At 33.7% G+C, this 12012-nt stretch overlaps 2 protein-coding genes across 2 annotated transcripts; both read left to right on the top strand.

Moving 5' to 3' along the window:
* Positions 1-784: 784 nt before the first annotated feature.
* Positions 785-3908, top strand: LOTGIDRAFT_236612 (hypothetical protein). Its single transcript, XM_009067650.1, has 2 exons — positions 785-1426; positions 2950-3908. The coding sequence occupies exons 1-2, from the start codon at positions 1111-1113 to the stop codon at positions 3501-3503; spliced, it is 870 nt and encodes a 289-aa protein (XP_009065898.1). The 5' UTR covers positions 785-1110; the 3' UTR covers positions 3504-3908.
* A 941-nt stretch (positions 3909-4849) lies between these two features.
* LOTGIDRAFT_222708 (hypothetical protein) lies at positions 4850-11610 on the top strand. The gene is made up of 14 exons (XM_009067649.1): positions 4850-4928; positions 5744-5940; positions 6121-6178; positions 6387-6470; positions 6612-6709; positions 7019-7128; positions 7431-7482; positions 7826-7943; positions 8488-8645; positions 9106-9323; positions 9540-9612; positions 9902-10030; positions 10492-10593; positions 11006-11610. The coding sequence occupies exons 2-14, from the start codon at positions 5773-5775 to the stop codon at positions 11117-11119; spliced, it is 1482 nt and encodes a 493-aa protein (XP_009065897.1). The 5' UTR covers positions 4850-4928; positions 5744-5772; the 3' UTR covers positions 11120-11610.
* Positions 11611-12012: the final 402 nt, after the last annotated feature.

Genomic DNA, 12012 nt, shown 5'->3' with positions numbered 1-12012 from the left:
CCTTGCCGATCACACACTTAGTTTAAGTCTAGTGGAGTTGAATGTACCACAGACGTCTGATTGAACATTGGAATTGTGCAAAATGATGCTATCAGTGTCCCCGCTATATACATAAAAACCTAGAAAACCCCTTTACAATCCCGTAATAATACATGCTTATTACAAAACGTTATATGACAATTTAAACTAGCTATACCACTGCTAAGCGCCGCCCACTCGCTTTTACTCATGTTATGAGATGATTTTTCTTGATGGCCATCGCTTGGAGTGTCTAACAGAAAGTTTCAGGAAGAAAGAAACTTAATCAAGAAGTTGGAGAACAAAAATATTTGCGATAGGGCGCATGCTTAATTTTAATCTTGCATGGATTTGCACAATATCGCCAATATTTAAAATCGCAGTTACGAAAGTCAGAAATTTTTAAATATGTAGGTCATTATTTGGGGCACATACTTATAATAAATGTGTCTTTCATTTAAATGTGTCATCCGTCTATTTAATAGGAATTCATTTCACGCTTTACGATATTCATATCCATTCATAAGCAAAGTTAACCCTTATTGTCCTTAGGTTGAATCAGCTACCCCAGTCATGCAATGTGGAAAATTTCTAGAAAATGGACTATTCCATTACTGAATGAAACATGTTGAAAACGCGTGGACATCGACCAATCAGAAATCAAGTAGTTTGTTGGCGTGATATTTGATTGGTAGAAAAATTCCCCGACGGTATGTACATGCCCTTATAAAGCACGAGTTGTATACAACGGTAGTTAGAAATACGATAAAATTCACGCTAATAATACACGATTTTCAATATCAAAATTGTTTAATTTATTCAATAGCTAATTTTGATTCCGATAAGAGAGTCGATCAGAGAGAGAGAGAATAACTTCAAGTTTAGAAATCGATTCCAGAGTACGAGGAGCGACAGACACTGAAATACCAGACCAGTGTAATATACTACCAAGACCATCCTTCAAGAACTCTTCTACATACATTCCACGATATTCAACCATCAATCTACATTAGTTTCCATTTATTTGGAAACCCAACAGACGACGAAACGTTTTCCAACTACAGACAGGGAATCTTCCAAAACTACAGCACGATGAATATGAATTCTAACATGTCTACAGTCATTGAAGATCAAGGTTTTCAGTCAGAAGACATTTTACGTAGACGTCTGGCACCTTACGTTACCTTTGGACTGCAAGATCTTCAAACTTTAATGCGACTTGATGGAAACACTCCGAACTCGAATCTTACCAACCAACTAAATTTGAAAGAGGTTGTTGAAAATATTTTCAAGCCAAAGATATCCACAGAAAAAACTACAGACGTGGTTGTGAATGGAGCCGAACACAACGACGTCCCAATAGAATACACTATTAGAGGGTTAAAGTCCCATGAGCTTCCAGTCAAAGGTAAGACCGCTTTAATTATTTAGTATCTTAGTGGCCAAAGGCGTCCTTTTGTAAGGGGAACGTTACATTTCTAATTTATATGTATGATATGCGAGTCGCTAGATCTTGTGCCTCAAAAAATTTTGATAGTTGTATTCATTGCTTCGTTTTTAGGACCTAATTCGCCTTTGCTTTTTAAGGACAACTTTGAAAAAATAGACTAGGAATTGAATCTCATTAGCCCACGTTGTCAATAATGACGTGTACATGTTGTATTTCTCACGAAGCTATATCGATTTTTCCCAGTTGTCGTCTGAAGAACAAACTGACATAATCAATACTTCCAAATGATTTACAAATGACGAGGCGGATGCTATTCTTGTTCAATTAACGAAGGCATGACAGTAGGATTTCAACTCTTTCCCACTGTATCCAGTATATGCCCGGTTTGTTGGTTCGCAGAACTAACCTACCGCAGCACATAAAATTTTCAAATGCAATACTAGTCTTTGCGTAATGATCTTGATTCATCAAAGGTGTACCGAAGTTGTTATTTAACTGCTTTATCAAAGGTTAGGTGCCATCTGCTCGTGCACCTTTGTGAATCAAAATGTGGTGTGAATTCTGGTTCCGACCCTGCCCCAGCACGAGAGAATAGAAATATAGGCTAATATACACGTGTGTTTAATAACAAGTAACCTTATCTGACGTGTTGAGTTTATATACCATTTACTACTGACCATTTACTACACTGACCATTGTACTGACCATTATACAATGATCGTTATTGAGTGTAGGGAAGATGTTTTGCCTTGTTCCCTTATTATTTAGAACTGGCTTTTTCCTTTGTACATTGGCTGACAAATTCATTTAACGGTATTGTTTTCATACCAAGGGTCATTTTATGGTCGCTTTACACTCTTTCATTAGCCTACAAATTCTACTCAATAATGTAACCAATAAAAGCCATTATAATTATGAGCAGGGCAAAACATCACCGCACTTAAAATTTCACCGTAGGGCTGCGTATTATTGCTAGGATTTTGAAATGTTTTTTTCTTTAACATGAACACACTTTCCAGATGTGTTCTGATAATAGAGGCGAAACTCGTAACTAATCTACTAATCAATAAGATTATCCAGAGAAGTTGTGAAGTTCCAAGTTCTATTGCTAGCTCTAACTAGAGTCTGGCTGTAGAAAGGTAACACTGAATTACAAACACATTCCTTTTATCCATATATCCTTCTGTAGATACGTCTAGTAGTACAGCAGTAGAATATGAATTTTGATGTGAACAAAAAAAAACATTTGAAGAATCACAAGAAATCCGATAACAGTTGATCAAAAGAACAAAATAGTGAATCATTCCTGGTTTGCAATCAGAAAAATAAACCCGAACCAAACCCTTTATTCAAATATACTTCCTCCGCTATCTGCATTTGTGACGTCACTAATCCCTACCTGGCATGATAAACGTGTAATATTATAAGATATAAAAACAATTTTCAAAATGCCTTTTCTTAAAATCTGTGTATTTTTGCAGGTGTGTACGTACATGGTCAGATAGCCCCTGGTTTCCCCTACAAAGTCAGATACAATGGTTCTGAGAAGTATATGTTTGGTGGAGAAGCAAGGTGCCTTCAATCAATTGGTATGGGATATGGTAAACGGCTGACATTCACTGGTGATACTCTCAACGATAAAGACTGCTACTTCTGGTCGGACAGCCACCCGGAAGGTTTTGCCTTCAATATCGCAGCAGTAAAGCAGAATGAAAAATTCATTATTCTCAACAGTCTTATGGAACCAATCGGAGAAGCTGTTGTCAATTACGTCAACGAAGACCAACACGAGGAGTCGTCCGAAGTCGTAAATGGCGTCGTCACCAAGAAAGTACGGGTCACTTTACAATGCAGCGTGAACTTTTCTCAAAAACGATATCATGGGCTCGTTGATCTCCATCAAACAAACTTTGAAACCATTAATGGTACTGCCCTCCTAACGAAACAAAAACGAGAACGAAAAGCGAAACTTGACCTAATTGAAAATGTCTTTTTAGGCAATTTCGGGACTTGCTCACTGCACAAAAAATCTTAGATGCCACTTTCAAAATATGAATTTTTATAATTTTAAATCATGGGCTATGCTGAGCTATGCTGCCTTGAACTGCTTTGAACGAAGGGTCGAGTTATCTCGCCTTCTTATTGCAATGTGAGTGTGAAAATTGCTATCGCATTTATAAAATTGTCTTGTGACAAGTAAAATTTCTTTGAAGTCTATAATGAAGACGTGATTACGGGTATGAGTATCATGTAAACAAGGAAACTACTTTGTTCATTCCACCAAACTGGTAAAGACATGACCAAATTGATTTTCTTATGAGAAGTACAACTATAGTCCTCAGTTCTTTTGCTATTTTATCTTTATTTTGAATATTTATTTTCACTTTGTTTACAAGTGGAGCGAACTATATCAATGTTTGTTTTAATAAAGTTATTTTTGAAAATGATAGTTTCATAAGGCCCTACCTATGAAAATGATATACTATTATCGTTTCATTCCCCACTTAGATTGGGCTGACCGTGTAGCTTTTAAGAATGAAAATTCGACTTCTGGTTGATCTGCAATTTAGCAAGTGGGTGTGACTACAGTCTCGGAACGTTATGAACAACGTCTTCCAAGAACGAATATCATTATTATCGGTGCTTTTGTCAACGATTCTTACTTGCAGGAAAAGTAGGCCCATATTCTGATTAGCCAATTTAGACCCCTTTGTGATGCAATGATTGAAGACTGATCCAGTTCTGACATGGGAGGGGGAGGGGGTAGACTGGCATTCAGATCTATATACTCCCTCTGATGATGATGTACATGTTTTAAGGGCTGGCATGAAAATAAAAACCTCCACGTCGTTCGGTAGAAAAGGACGACGCCGCATGAATGGTGTCGGGGGTGTGGCTAACTGGTGCAAAAATGAAAATATTATGCCATCGAGTTATATAGAAACAATGCATTATGTCATTATATGATTGTTAGACGGTTGTGCTAAATACATAAATCACCTAAATTAATTTCTCTCTAAAAATACAAAATGCCTAGGCATAGAATTTATTACCATCAGGAGGGACAAAAGGCCAATAAACTTGTCGTCAGAAAGTGCTAAATTAGATAAGCTTGTTTTGAAAACGGAATGGGTGTGCTAATTCCTAACATTATTACATTATATTGTTATTATAATAGCTTGTGTACAATAAGGCCTACAGTTGGTTATAATTTAGATAAAAAAGTATTCGGTTTAAGATCCTTTCACTCATAAGCGGTAAAACAAATTAACTGTTGCCTAAATTAACTAACAATCGATTACGTCCCTTGAAAAGGAGCTCTCGTTTCAATAAAGATAGTTATGGTCTTAAACTCTCTATTTTGAAGGAGGAAAAGGCCCTCCATATCGTAAAAGACTCGTTTGTTTTTTTACTTTGTTTGTCTAAATATTGTTGGTTAAAAGTGTAAATCAAAAAGTAGGTAAGTCTGATATGTAGGGGACAAAAACAAAACCGTAGCATGAAAATCATGATTGGGTTTCGTTTGGCTGTCTTGTAGGCCTACTAAGAAGAGTTGAAGAGTATTTGAAAAGAGAAGGGGGGTGGGGGTGTGTGAACATTTTTAATGCATTTGTTACGTTAGACTTGGATCTCAATCGGCATCTACATTTCTACCAGTTTCAGGTCTTTTTCAGGACATTAAGGTTTCTTGATTGAATTTTAGATGTCAATACGGACAAATAATCATATATTCAAAGTAAATTTTACTTAGTTAGATTCTAAGCCCTAATTGAAGAATTAGTAAAAATTGGAATGATTAAATTAACCAATATGATAGAGGTTTGGTATTCTTGAAACTATCTTAGCGCTAGGACATCCCAGAGTATTATCTTCTGACACTGTTTTTAGAACGTCCTAGAATATGTTCGAGAATATGGTTTCTGCTCCCCCATTCCATCTAAAGCTTTGGAGCTATTGATTTCTTAGCATTGATTGATCGCAATTCATGTCGTACATCCCAGTAACATCATTGATGTTCCTAGTTGTCAATGCTAAATAAACCATGCCTCGCCAAATTCCAGGGTCAGCATTTTGACAGAGATTTAGGTCCTACCTGTTGTTAGTGTAGCAATAAGCGAAAACAACAGAGTACCAGTTTAGGCCAATATAAGTTTTATCAGACTCATATTCATTTTGTTTACATATGTTGAGGTAGCCTAATAAATGTTCTACATTAGGCTAGTCAAAGGCAAACATAATGTCATACTTTGTTTTTATTTCTATGCTATTTTTTAGGTGAAGGAAGCAGGACATAATACTTAAAGATGTCTCTAGCAGATGAATTGTTGGCTGATTTAGAGGAAGGGGGGCCTGATTACAATGAAGAAGATGATATTATCCCTGAAGTGGAAGACATTCAGGAGGTTGCCATGGAAACAGAAAAGCCAGCCTATGATGTCCACAGCATTGCTAAACTACAGAGTAGTCAAGAGGTAATGTGGACTCTCAGCAAGCTGATAACTAGCACATTAATAAGAATATCATAGAAATGCATACAATATTATGCCAAGATAATTTTTCAACTCCTCTCAAATTTTATGAGAGTTTCCTTAATCCTTTTTAATAACAGCATTTCATTTTCATTACCTCATATGTTTTTTTCGGTCTTGCAGCTTAAGGATATTATAACTAATATTGAAAAGTATTCTAAAATGACAAGAAGTGAAGCAAGTAAGTGTTTATGATATCTATCTGATTGATATTTTGGACTTAAATGATTTGCATTCTATACTCATCTACATTCAACACATGCCTAAAAGCTATCCAATTAAGTAATACCATTTGGAAAAAATCATTAATTTATTTTTGGAATCAACATTGGACGTGCAGAAGTAACACTATCCATCTTTTAAGTTTAAATTTTTCTGTTATTTTACAGTTAGTGGTCCTGTAGAATCTGATCCAGAATATAAACTGATTGTTGATGCTAACAATATGACAGTTGAAATAGACAATGAAATTAGTAAGTATTGTTAATGAAACAAGATTTTTACGAAATAATTTTGCATTATGATTCAAATTCAGAGCAAACCTATGAAACTAAGGGTTTAACATAATTTTCATTTAAACTTAAAATTTTGAGTGTGGTTTTATTAATTTTCAGATGTAATACACAAATTTGTCAGAGATACCTATTCTAAAAGATTTCCAGAATTAGAGTCATTAGTACCTACAGCTTTAGAATATATTTCTACAGTTAAGGTAACTTATTGTTTTTTTTTTCAATTTTTCACAGGAACTGTGAATACTAATATAATCGTGTACTTAAATTAATGTAAAAAGTACCCTTTCAGCACTTGTAAGTTTGCAAGTTTTACAGCCTTTTTTTTCAAAATTACCATCTTATAAACAATGATTGGTGGGTTGTCATTTGACATCTCAAATCTGATTTGTCTGTTATCTGCTATTTATTGCTGAGCATTTATCAACCATCTTGCTTGATGAATATATCACAGTCTTGTTTCTGGTATTGTCCTCAACTCTCTTGGAAATGATAATGATAAATTATAGGAGCTGGGTAATAACATTATGGAGAAATCTAAGAATAATGAAGCATTACAAGAAATATTAACACCAGCTACTATTATGGTTGTCAGTGTTACAGCCTCTACTACACAAGGGTTAGTTCAACATTTCTATTTTATTTTGATAGCACTAATATATAATTGTAGTTCTGAAATAGAACTGAAAACTTTGACGTAAATGGATATACTAGAAAAACGAAAAAGTACTGAAAACTATGCAAATACCACAACATGAAATAAAGAACAACTAAATTGAATACACTACTAAAAAAAACTAAAACATCTGGATTAATTTGCTGTATGCAAACCATTTTATTCTGATTTGTATTAATATACACCATTGGTGTATTTGGTTGTATATTTATATGTGTATTTATGTATGTTTTATATATTTGTAGATCTAGATTGCCAGAGTCTGAATTAAAGACTATTATAGAAGCTTGTGATATGGTAAATAATTTTTGAGCACATTCTGTTCTGTAGCGAAATAGTTTCATTTCTGAGAGCTTGATATTTTGATAAAATTTGTATTGACATTTGAAAAAGTGATATTGAAATTTCTTACAATTAAAGATATATAATAAGGTTTGGTTGATAGTGATATTTAAATGTGAAATGAAATTTGAGAATGTGATATTTTAAATACAATTTGAAAAATAAAAGGAAGAGAATGTGATATTTTGATATAATGTGATATTTTGATTGGAGCAAATTTCTCAGGTTAATTTGTAAGAACTTGTGTTAATTAAAACATTTTTAAATGACTTTTCCAAATTCTGTGTTTATTTTTCAGGCAGTAGAGTTAACCCAATGTAAACATAATATATTTGAATATGTAGAATCTAAAATGACATTTATAGCACCTAATGTATCTATAATAGTAGGAGCTTCTATTGCTGCTAAATTGATGGGTAAGACACAATTTATTTTTTTAACTTTGTAAAACTCTTGAACAAATATCTGTCAACTTGTAAAATGATCTTTTGGAGCCTGTAAAAATAATGTTGCAAGACAGCTTGTCAATTTTTCAGATGAAATTAGTTGTTTTCCTTGTGAGCTAGAGAAAAGGGTATTCTTTGGTGACTTGTTGAAATTTTCATTTTAAATTTGTTGAATGCAGTTTTACTGTTGTTAAAATGTTCTTTTTAGACTGTTAAAATGTTCTTTTTAGACTGCTTAAATGTTCTTTTTGGACTGCTAAAATGTTCTTTTTAGACTGCTTAAATGTTCTTTTTGGACTGCTTAAATGTTCTTTTTAGACTGCTAAAATGTTCTTTTTGGACTGCTAAAATGTTCTTTCTAAAGTTTGAAAAAATGTTCTTTTTAGACTTGTACAATGCCACAGTATTTTTATAAGTAAAAAATATCCAACTGTGTTACTTTATCTACTGCTTTTTGTGAATAGTGTGTATTTTTTAATTAAAACGGCTGAAATGTATCAATCTCTATGTTTAGGTGTAGCTGGAGGGTTAACCAAATTATCAATAATGCCAGCATGTAATATCATGGTATTGGGTTCACAGAAACGAACATTGTCTGGTTTCTCTTCTACAGCTATATTACCTCATACTGGTTTCTTATATTATACTGATATAGTCCAGAAAACACCACCAGTAAGTTGCCAAATAAAGCTATGGATATCATTGTTCAGAATCAAATTCAGACATCTAGTTGCACTACAATTCATCAAATAAGTACTTATACTGCTATTGCCTTGGTGTTGTTATTAACATTCCCACTCTCAGATATTGTTGATGACTTCATATGAAAGAAAGCTCTATATTTTTTAAAGGGATTCTACAATTCTTTCTACCCGTTGGTCTTTAACCAAACCTCTTGGCATTGATCTTTCCCACATTACTCTTGCTCATTTACAACTGGGTTGACTGGAATTATAAGTGATGATGACTGATTTAAGATCATGTCGACTGAGATAAGACCCCACAACCACCATTAATTTGACGTAACCAAGCAAAATACATTACGACAACTGTGCTACAAAACACCATGATGTCAAAAGGCTGTCATTGCTGAATTTTTAAAATTAATGTATTTTTATATCTTAATTTTCAGGATTTAAGAAAGAAAGCTACAAGACTGGTAGCAGCTAAATGTACTCTTGCAGCCAGAGTTGACAGTTTCCACGAGAGTACAGATGGATCTGTAGGGGATAATCTTAGAGCAGAAATAGAACAGAAACTAGATAAACTACAAGAACCTCCACCAGTTAAAACTATTAAAGCCTTACCAGCCCCTATTGAACAATCCAAGAAGAAACGAGGTGGACGAAGGTAATGTTTCATGATGAGTTTATTACCTTGAGACTTGCAGTTTGCGACCCCTTTAGCAATCCAATTTATCCTTTGATAGCCAAAATTTGAATACATCATATATATTTGAAGCTTTACTTGAAGCTGGAACATTTCAAATTGCCACAGAATTTTTAAGAAATGCAAAAACTTGATCAGCCAAAACTAAAATTATGTGTGATAAATTGCATTTTTCAGAGCAAGAAGAATGAAAGATAGACTAGGTTTAACTGAAATGAGAAAAGCCACCAACAGAATGAACTTTGGTGATGTAAGTGTACATCAGGACTTGTTTACAATATTATTTTAAAGCATTTATTCTACAAATCTCCTTTGGGACTTCAGAGATGTTATTTGTATACATATTCTGAATTGTTTCGTTGATTTCTGTTTTTGGATTTTAAAATGAGTGTTTTTTTAAACACAATCTAAATTAGCAACAAATCATTATTTGTATATGAACAGCTGAATTTACAGACAATGTTGTTTTCCAAAGTGTGCATGATTTTTGAAAGTAGGCTATTCCCTCCCTTTGTAAACCAACTATGTTATTATTTTAGATTGAGGATGATGCTTATCAAGAGGATTTAGGTTTTTCACTTGGTTCACTAGGTAAATCTAATTCTGGTAAAATTAGAGGACCACCAGTTGATGCTAAAACTAAGGCTAGAATCTCCAAGACATTACAGGTAAACAATCAAAACTTTTTTGGGAACTCATCATGGAAAATAATCGTACTACAACTCAAGGAATTCTTATCTTATCACTGGAAAATTACATCTGTGCCAGGACAGCTGACTTATTACCACATTGGCAGCTTCCAGCACCATGTACAGCAAGCGTTGCTTATGGATCATTTGATGCCAAACTGTGTTAAATTTAACTTTATTGAAGGGATTGTTCAGAGAAAACTTTTTCTAAATACTACATCTGCAACTTGACATCTTTCTTAAAGATCCCATAAATTGGGATAAAATGACGGCCATGGGATCATAGTTATTCTAAAACTATCCAGACAGCCCAAACTTTGCAGAAATGTAATAAGCCAATGTAAATTCTAAAGTTTGCTTCAATAAGGTCTCTGTTAGCATTGATTTGGTTTTGACATTATCATGCCCAAGTTAATATTGAATACTTTATTTTTTTGCAGCAAAAATTAAGTAAAGGTAACCAATCAACATGGGGTGGTAGTACTACAGTTAAAAAACAAGTTGCTGGTACAGCTTCTAGTGTAGCCTTCACGCCATTACAGGTTTGTTTACTGTGTAATATAAATCAACACATCTGCCAGAAAAATGGCTAAATTGATAGGCAGATTGGTGTCAAGGCCAGATTTTTGTTTGCAATGATGTTTGAAAATTACAAGAATTTGGCAGAATGTTACTTGAAACAGGAAACAAACCATCTCAGTACCCTGGCATCCAACAACAAGGACCAGCATGATCGAATATCAATACATTTTCCACAAATACAATAATGATAGCCATGATAAAATCAGACGTTACTAGCAATCATTGAGGAATAGGTTTTTCATGCCAAATATATGGTAACATTGCAATATGGTTCATGTAAAAATAAGAATCTATCATATCTTTTTACATGACTCAAATGCTCAACAGATATTTATGGATATGTTTTCCAAATATAATTTTTTTATATTTTAGGGTCTTGAAATTGTGAATCCACAAGCTGCAGAAAAGAGAATTCATGAAGCTAATCAGAAATATTTCTCCAACACAGCCAAATTTCTGAAAGTTGAAACACCTAAGCCCAGTTAAAGACACAGTGACTCTTTATGTATGCATGTATCTTATGTGCAAAAGAAAGCAGTTTGGATCAATTGTTGTACATATACATGGTAAATAGGATCCCATAATGGAAATTTGATCCTGATTTGTTATGTACATTATTTACGATTTAAATGTTCAGTGCTAAGTAAGCTATAAGAATATTAAAATTGTGTGGACTCTCTAAAGGAGATGTGAACAAATCAAGATGTTAAGCTGCAAACAGTTCTCCTAATTAATGAGCATACTGTGCTTTGCAATTGATCACTCTTTCACAGGGGCTCAATGTTATAAGAGATTTTGTTTGTAAAAATTGGTTTACATTCTCAGAAATTGAATAACGGAACACAATTTTATGTTATACCACTTGTTGGATTGTGTTCCATTATTTAATGTGATCTCTACCCTTAGAAGTTGCTTAAGGTTTATTGACATAAATGTTTGTATATAAGAAGTCTTAAAGAAATAAAGTTTTTCAAAATACGTTTGCATTTCATGTTTGCTTACATCATTTCATATATACTGTTTGTGATCATGCATTATCCTTTGAAGATTGGCTTGTCAGTATAGGGTTGGTTGATAAAAGCATAGGCAGATGCGACAAGAGGTTCCAACATCTACATTTCTTAATACACCACCATTATCTTCAAGTATCTCAAGAGCACAGATATATATAACCATGATTACTCTTGACAGTGCTAACTTCAGATACAGGTTGAACAGTTAACACTAAAAAATTGTCGTGCTGTTTCAATTGGGTAGAAAAATAAAGTTATAAATGTGTATGTTTTTTGTACTAACCTATCAAAACTAGTGGACATTGAACTACATTTTAGTTAAGGAGTCTGTACCCATTTTCTAATTGTGATTATTTAATGCAATAA

The sequence above is a fragment of the Lottia gigantea genome (genome assembly GCF_000327385.1).
Source record: "Lottia gigantea unplaced genomic scaffold LOTGIsca_84, whole genome shotgun sequence".
NCBI classification, from domain to species: Eukaryota; Metazoa; Mollusca; class Gastropoda; family Lottiidae; genus Lottia; species Lottia gigantea.
Note: the sequence above shows the minus strand (reverse complement) of the source record. Positions and strands in the feature narration are given on the sequence as shown.

Excerpts from the sequence above, each read along its gene's own strand:
- LOTGIDRAFT_236612 (XM_009067650.1), top strand. The coding sequence starts at position 1,111 with ATGAATATGAATTCTAACATGTCTACAGTCATTGAAGATCAAGGTTTT. Across the intron at positions 1,427-2,949 it reads CCATGAGCTTCCAGTCAAAG|GTGTGTACGTACATGGTCAG; the intron begins GTAAGACCGCTT and ends GTATTTTTGCAG.
- LOTGIDRAFT_222708 (XM_009067649.1), top strand. The coding sequence starts at position 5,773 with ATGTCTCTAGCAGATGAATTGTTGGCTGATTTAGAGGAAGGGGGGCCT. Across the intron at positions 6,471-6,611 it reads TGAAATAGACAATGAAATTA|ATGTAATACACAAATTTGTC; the intron begins GTAAGTATTGTT and ends ATTAATTTTCAG. Across the intron at positions 7,944-8,487 it reads TATTGCTGCTAAATTGATGG|GTGTAGCTGGAGGGTTAACC; the intron begins GTAAGACACAAT and ends CTCTATGTTTAG.